At 34.4% G+C, this 8,520-nt stretch overlaps 1 protein-coding gene across 1 annotated transcript; it reads left to right on the top strand.

Annotated features, from left to right (window-relative positions):
• Positions 1–34: 34 nt before the first annotated feature.
• LOC139121912 (sugar transporter SWEET1-like) lies at positions 35–8,520 on the top strand. The gene is made up of 6 exons (XM_070687225.1): positions 35–413; positions 1,217–1,294; positions 4,508–4,631; positions 5,575–5,736; positions 6,615–6,734; positions 7,162–8,520. Exons 1-6 carry the CDS (start codon positions 346–348, stop codon positions 7,246–7,248), a joined length of 639 nt encoding a protein of 212 aa, XP_070543326.1. The 5' UTR covers positions 35–345; the 3' UTR covers positions 7,249–8,520.

The following is an 8,520-nucleotide window of genomic DNA, read 5'->3' as shown; positions in this document are numbered from 1 at the left end:
TTTTTGCCTGTTCAATACACCAGGAGCTATCGTAGACAATACCAGATACGTATGTTAGTGGCATGGCTTTTGTTTACGTGTTTATGTAACCGTACACTGATCGTGCCAAAGAATGTTGTCAGGACATGTTGTCTGCCAGGAAGGGATACCGGATACATGTCAAAATATCGACAGTGGAGTCGAGGTCGAGTGTGACGCCCTCTACGAACTGTTCTATCAAATCAACGATGAGTTTGCCCATTTGAGGGAGTCGTACTTTACAACAGGCTTAGTTCTTGCCTTGGACTCGGACCATTAGCAGACAGTTTGTGGTGTTCTTCGTGTGTTGTATGAGGTGTCAACGTCATGGATTTGTTGACGTTTGTGTCCGGGACATGTATTGTTATTACCGTGCTAAGTTTTGCAGCTGGAATGTAAGTTTGCATCCTTAGTTTATATATACTCGGTCGTGAATGTTGCTGTGCGTGCGTGTGTAGTGTAGCAGCGTGAAGGTACGTCAACGGGCACTTGACACTCTGTGCGAAAGCGCTGTGCATGCAACAAGAGGAAAGTCTTAGGACCTTCGCACAGTTAGTCTGGTGCCTGTGTACAAGTCTGTGTCACTGTCCGCTGAATGCAAATTCTTGTATTACGGAAGGAGAATCAGACCTACACTTGATATATGGATGTTGGTCGACACGTGAGGACTTTGCTTGGTATTGTGTATGCCAGTTCAATGGATAGGTCACTGAATACCATCGTAAATCACTGACACGGTAACCCCTCACGACATAAAACACGACATAACACGGTAAAAACAGTCAAATAACTAGACGAGCGAAGCTTTGAAGATTGATTCTTGTATCACTGATGTGTAGATCCCCAGACTTAAGTTCGAGCTGGAGTGTATAAAGTTCCAGGCAGAAACACCTTGTCCAATGAATCTTTGAGATTGATACGAATTCCCATCGTTGATAATCTTTTTGATTGACACAGGCTTAACACAGTTGAGATTGATGTGCTTTAATACTAAATTTTAGGTCCAAAAAGACCGTTCCTATTGACTTGTCGTGTAATTCTGAAAGTGCAGTGAATTTGTAGGCTTTCATATTCAAATATTGTGATTGGAAAGCCATTCTTGTATATTTTTCCAAAAACATTTATTTGATGTGATAAACATGAAGAAAATGTCAACCCTTCTGCTTATAAAAACAATTTCTTATATGCTTTTTTCCAGCCCACCATGTCTTGATATACACAAAAGAAGAAGTACCCAGAATGTTCCTTTCCTTCCATTTTTGGTCGGATTGGTTAAGTAAGTGTAGTTGTGGTTTCTAACAAACCTGTCATCATGTAATTGTAAAGTTTTCATATTTTCATTTCTTATATATATGTATATATATATATATATATATATATATATATATATATATATATATATATATATATATATATATATATATATATATATAAGAGTAAGTTGTATACAAGTTCAATCATTCATGATATCTACAGCTGTTTCATCTGTTCTGGTAAACACATGATAGAAGACTTATCTTATCAAATTCATGATGCACTTTGACCCCTGAAATCTATCGCAGCAACAGGTTAATTTTGTATCTGAATTTTGATCAAAGGATATCATGTTACAGATACTGTATGACAGGTATATGATCTTCAAGATTTCTTATTCTGTAAATGCAAATTAACCTTTTTCATTTGGGCAACACTTAAAACCTCTATCCACTTTATCAGGTGAGGCTCCAATTTGAGACAACCCCCACCCCCCACCCCCCACCCGAAAAAAATAAATACATAGTTTTTAATGGTCAATAGTATTTTCTGTTGTTCTTCCGGGATTTAAACGACAAATTTGAGGTATCTTCCATGCAGTCATCTGAGTGTTTCATTTTATCAAACTCTGCGTACAGACAGGCTAGACAAAGCCAACCAAGTATTTGTAGGTTCTGTGAAAACATGTTGTGACTTCAACAGACATGTGAATGCCTGGTGAACATTTTGCTAGACTGTTTAACTGTTATGTATAAACCATGCATACTTGAGTAGTTTGATGATAGAGAATGACTTTCCCTGGTGATATTATTGTTGCTTCTATTCAGGTTGTTAGCTCTCTTTCTTTGATCTCGAAGGTCTACATCAGGATAATCATAAAAGGAATATAAATTGCTTTCATAAGAGCTATATCCAAGCACAGTCCTTCTGTCCTAGTTAGGAAGTTATTTGATCTGACAAATTTAGGGACCATTACAGATGCATTGCAAATATGTTCAAAAAGCAAATTCATTTGTTCAGGGGGAGGGATTTTTAAGTTCAATCCAATTTGTCATAAGGGCATGAGAGTCCACACAAAGCATATGATTTAGTTGGTGACATCAGACACTTGAACAAAGAATCCTTTAATATCAAATGCAGAAGAGATGAAAGACATGTTTTTTCCCCTCCAAACAAAGTACGTTGCTGATTCACACAGATATAAAGAACAGCATAAATAAGAATAAACAAATTTTAATGATATTGTGTGGCATTGTCGTTGCTGAAAATACATTGTTCTGTACTTCGTAACTTTTCATGGCTCAACATGACAATATCTTGTTGTTACATGCGTGTATTACCATCAACAAAACTCAAACTTTACATTGTACTCTCTGAGTTACATCCACAGAAATCTTAATAATATTGTGTGGCATTGTTTTCACTGAAAATACATTGTTTTGTACTTGGTAATTTTTCATGGCTCAACGTGACAATATCTTGTGGTTACATGTGTGTATCATTATCAACTGTATTAAACAAAATTTAAACTTTTCACTGTACTTTCTGATTTACATCCACATTTCCAACTGTTAAAAAAAGTTTATTTAGGGTAGGAGAGTTTAATCTCAACATTAATTTTTTTTCCTGAGCTTATTCAGCAATATCTGAGATGTTCCATTACAAGGTACATCTCCTGGCATACCCTATACAATTTTCCAACCTGCTAGTTTTGCCTAGTGGAGCTGGAATCAATATCATACCAGTAACTTTAGGCCCCCCAAAAATTAATTGTGCTGTTCCGATAACATGGTTTTCACGGTAGGTAGCTTGGCAGGAATAATTTTTTCCAAAATATTTGTATTTTTAAATATGCACTTTTCAGGGGTTCAGGGCAGTCAAACACTGGCCACAACATTTCCAGAAAAATGTATCATACGTATAAAAGGAAAAAAAAACATAAAAGAAATCCCCGTTCAAGCAAAAATCATATGCCCAGTAACGAACGTATGATTTTACAGGTTTTTTCTTTCCTGTTCTTTACCTCATTGTTTACGTAGCTCTAAAAAGTTTAAAGTCGGCAGGTTAAAAAAGGGTAGGTCTGGTTATCGGAACAGCACAATTGTTTTTGTTCGGCCTTATATAGATTTAGATCCCTGCTGTATTTGAGACTTAAGCTACTGATTTTCATTGCAATGAAATTAATGAGTGACTGCAACTGTCAACTTTCTGGTTTATTTTGTGAAGAGGTCATCTATCAAGCTGCTTTTATCCACAGTTCAAAGGTCAAGTAGAACAGCATCAACTTTGTACTTGACAATTACATATAGTTTTCCTCACAGTGGCTGATGTATTGAGCCCTTTTCACTGACGCCCTCAACAACACAGTTGAGCAAACTGGTCTCATTCACTAACTTAAACCAGCTTGGCCGTGTCGTAGAATGTTCAACTGATTATGTGAATTCTTTATTTTATCAGCGTGCATGTAGTTTTTCCATATGTTATTCAGGGAAAAAATTCTAGCGGAACTTCTATTGTTGATCAACAGCTGCTGTCACAACACAAAGCCTTGACTATTTTATTATAACAAAATACTTCCTTACAGCAGTCACATTACAATCATTGAACCATGTGATGATATAAAATCATATCCTTTAAAAGCATACAGTGCCAAGAATAAGCAGGCTGTATGAGAAACCTGTCAAGTAATGCCATATTGATTTTGCATTAATAAATTTTTATGTGTTTTGGAATTCTGAGTGGATGCAAAACAAAGAATTTACTTATTCTGGCCGAAACTGATATGCATAATGCATGAAGTATGCATCTGCTGCATGGTACACACACTTATTAGTGGTGAATCTTTTTAACGAGAGAGGGAAATCGGTCAAACAGCAAATTTATTTCAAAGTGTTCCTTTGATTTAATACGCAAAGCACTTCCTAAAGTAAAGACAAATACAATAATAGTCTGATGCAAATTTTTAAGGTTTAGTTCCTTTACCCATGCATGTAACAGAATACATGTATCTTGTCACTGAAGAGCTTCATCATCATTGAAAGTATTTTTCTAGACTTACATAAATAATTTAAAGTGATGGTAAGTTGTTATTATCAATTAACAAAAGTCAGGCATGTGCTGTCAACATAACCACCTTTCCAAACCCTGCTCCAATGATATATTTTATTTTGTTTTATTTTATTTTGTTTTGTTTTCCCCTGTTGTATTTTCATTACTATTTTGTTTTTGGTTTCAGTAACTATGCTATTTTGTATTATGGTTTCCTGAGATGGGATGTAACAATATTGATTGTTAATACCATTGGTTCTGTAATTCAAACAGCCTATGTTCTTGTCTACCTACGTTATGCAGAGAGAAAGGTAAAATTCCATCCAAGTTTGTATTAAGGTCAATGAAGAATTTGGCTATCGTCTCAGTAGATCAAAAATTCCAATAAGTCATGTTCTAACATTCGAACAAGTATAAAAAATGTTCTCTGTTAGACCCCATTATGGTAATCTTCACACTTTAATTTGTGCTCAAACTTTCTGCAAGGAAACTTTCAATCATTCTCTTACCAAATCAAGAATAAAAATAAGAGGTCACTTAGCAAACTTTGGCACTAGAAAAAACAAATTACCAAACATATACTGATATTAGAAATAAAGAGAAACATCCCTGTAATTTGTTAATTTTATGGGGAAAATTAAATTTTCGATTTTCACAAAACCAAGACAATGAAAACTTGACTTACTCCAAGATTCTCAAAGTGGTAGACTTGAAAAGTATTTTGAAAAATTTGACAGTACAAATATCTTTCCTGGAGGTATGTTGTACCTTAAGAAATGTAAAAAATTAGCTACTGTCCTCCCAATTTTCAAGATTGTCCAAAGATACAACTATGTAAGAAACTGTGTTGTCTGATGATATTCACTTAAAACAGGTATATGACTGGTGTTTGTTGTTTTGACAGAAAAGTGATGTTATCCTTGTGTACTGATTTTAACTGATATACTGCACATTTTTTCTTGTTATGTTTCAAGAAGAGGAATGTAAATGAATTTTCAGCAACTACCATTTTTAGTAGTTTATGAAATATGACAGATATTTTTGGCAATGGTTGAATATAAATGAGTTTTCAACAACTACCATTTTTAGTAGTTTATGAAATAATGACAGATATTTTTGGCAATGTTGAATATAAATGAGTTTTCAGCAACTGCCATTTTTAGTAGTTTATGAAATATGACAGATATTTTTGGCAGCGGTTGTAACCTGAGTGTGACAACTGAATACTCTGCTTTGTGTTTTCTTTTTTTTTAGGGTCATACTTATATGCAATTGCTCTACGGTGGTCTATTCCTTGCAGCTACCTATTTGTATCTGCATTACATAGTGGTAGATAGAGCGACATTGACAGACAGGCTTGGTCTTATTACCTGTGTAACAGTTGTATTATTTAACATTGCACCTCTTGCTGAGTTGGTGAGTCCATTTTATATTATTAACAAAGAGGTGTACTTTTTTACTACACAAAAATTGCTAAAATGTGCCCCATTACTCAAAAGGGACAGGGCTAAATTGACAGTCTCTAACGTAGATTTTTCTTGATAATACAAATTCAAATTCTGTTGGGATGTCCTTGCATAAATTTCAAAAGAGTGTGAAATCAGGCAAAAAAATTATATCGACACATCTACCCATGTGTGACTTTTGTGACTTCCTTGCTTATGAATAATGCACATGTTATTTCTTCTGAAACATGGAATGATAAACAAAAGTGCTTTCTTTATCCTTTGGAAACTATGCATAATCAGTTGCTTTAGTCCCATGTGACCTTTGCATGACAATATAGTATGAAAGATTCCATCGCACATAATTATCTCAATTTCTTCATGGTGATCAGTTTCTGTGTGTCAGACTTTCAAAGCGTACTGAGGAGAAGAAAGTTTGATTTCTTGGCTTGTGGTATGTGTGAGATGTTGTCCAGAAATATTTCTGACCTCTTTGTGAAAACAACTTTAATAACATACACCAAAACCTGGTCCATCAGCCATACCATACAGCTAAAATCAATCAGCAGGAAATGGGTAATGTTGATTTTCAGCCAAAGCAACCACAAATAAATAGTCTACAGACATATTGCTGTATTTTCTAGGAGGTTGTTTCCTGGAAATTGTCTATGCATGCTGTATGGCGTGTCATTGAAGTTTTAGAAAAAACAGCTAGTGTACAGGCCACGGAAAAATATATTATTTCATGAAACATTGCCTTTTGATGGCATACGTTCATCTTCATCTTCAGCTTCACAACATTTATTCAATGAGTCCATAGATATCATATTTTCATACTTTTTATTTCAGGTTGATATTGTGAAAACAAAGTCTTCAGAAAAGCTATCACTGAGTTTGACTATAGCAATGTTCACAACATCTTTAGCATGGTACACTTATGGTGTACTAATTGATGATCTATATGTCCAGGTAAAGTCACTTTATCTTTTGATGTACGAATCTTTTATGACATTTTTATTTCTGTCTCAAATGGTGAACTTTTAGGATTGAAGGAAATCAATCGATTAATGTAAGAATTGAGTTGTTTACTGAAATTTTCAGAACCTTTACGACCTTTACAGTTGACAGCCATTTTTCTTTGCTTCCCCTTTCTTATCCATTAATCAATCAATCAATCGATCAATCATATCCGTGTTCATACAGATGTGATCTTTAGATTTGAACTGATGCGAGGGGAATATATATGACAAGTTTAACTGATATGATTGTAACATATTCAGTGAGTACTTGTGTTTGATTTACGGTTATACACATGCATTTTACACATCATAGAATTAATATCAAGTGTATAAATGAATTGCAAACAAGAGTAAAATTCTTATACTTCTTCTTACAGTTACCCAGTTTGCAAGGGGTTCTTTCATGTCTTCTGCAGTTTTTCTTGATATGGAAGTACCCAGTTTCTGCCAAGAAGATTGAGTAGTGAATTTCATTGCATGGACATTCCACATCCAAAACTTCTGCCGGTATTACATCGGAATGTTTATGAAAGACTGAAGCAAAGCAGAACGGTGAATAGATTGACAGCTTCCTGAAATATATGCTGTGTAAGATTTCAATGGTTTCCTTATGTGACATGACAGGAACCAAAACAACCAGTAACAGTTATTGGTATGCTGTATTTCAAACATTACTGCACTGCATGTACATCAGCACAGGGAAACATTTGTTTCACATAGAAAATGGAAGTTCATCAAATAATGACAAAGTGATATTAGCCAATTTTCTTACCTTTGGAAATAATGATCTTCAACTTGGCTTGTCAAGAAACCATAAAATGTAGAAACCAGTGAGACTACATTAAAGATAAAAATATTTCAAAGCAATTATAGTATGGCCATGACAGTGTTTCAGATTTGATGAGCCTTTCCGTCGGCTAACATGAATAAGTTTGTATCATTCAACAAATTATGTTTATCCGCAGACCCTTCTCATTATCAAAAGTCCACGACATCATCAGTGCCAATTTTAGCAACAAATCACAACTAATGTTTCCTTTGCTGTTATACTAGGAACGTTTTAATGGATATTGGATTTTACAGGGTTATATTAATACATTGTTTTGGGGTAAATAGAGTCCAAGACCAGTATTGACAGCGGTAAATGTTTGTTCCTGTTGGTTGGTTCTGTTTTGCTGCATTCCTTGAAATCTTCCTGGTCTCTTCTTTAATGCACCAGAATGTCAGGTCAAATGTCCTGAGAAACCATTGTCCATGACCTTTTACAAGAACAAGAACTTGAACTTTATATACAAAACAAAAACTGTGAAAAATTCATCAAAAGTTACAGTCACTACCCGTTTAAGGTAAATTTCTGGTAAATTTTTTCTGTGCAATAATGAATTTTTTGTAGTATAATGCAAATGCTATACAAGAAAATGAAATTCAAGTAACTTTTTAGAAATTGGTTATTATAAAATTACTTTGTTTTCAACGGTCAGGATGTCGCAACAATCTGTTGTTTTAAATATTAAAGCTGGACCATTGTACAGGTTTATCTTGGCAAAAGGGTCAGTGTAATACAAAAGTTGCACCTAATTATTTATATACAATCATTTCACTCAGGGTGAAAGGGATTTACAAAATGAGATTTACAACTTTTTAATCATTTTTGCATGATGGCTGGTTTTGTGTACAGCAGTTTGTGGAGATTTTGTTCTGGTGCAAATAAATTTTGGATAAATGATAAACAATCA

The sequence above is a fragment of the Ptychodera flava genome, chromosome 21 (assembly GCF_041260155.1).
Source record: "Ptychodera flava strain L36383 chromosome 21, AS_Pfla_20210202, whole genome shotgun sequence".
Lineage (NCBI taxonomy): Eukaryota > Metazoa > Hemichordata > Enteropneusta > Ptychoderidae > Ptychodera > Ptychodera flava.
This window is presented reverse-complemented; position numbering and strand designations above follow the sequence as displayed.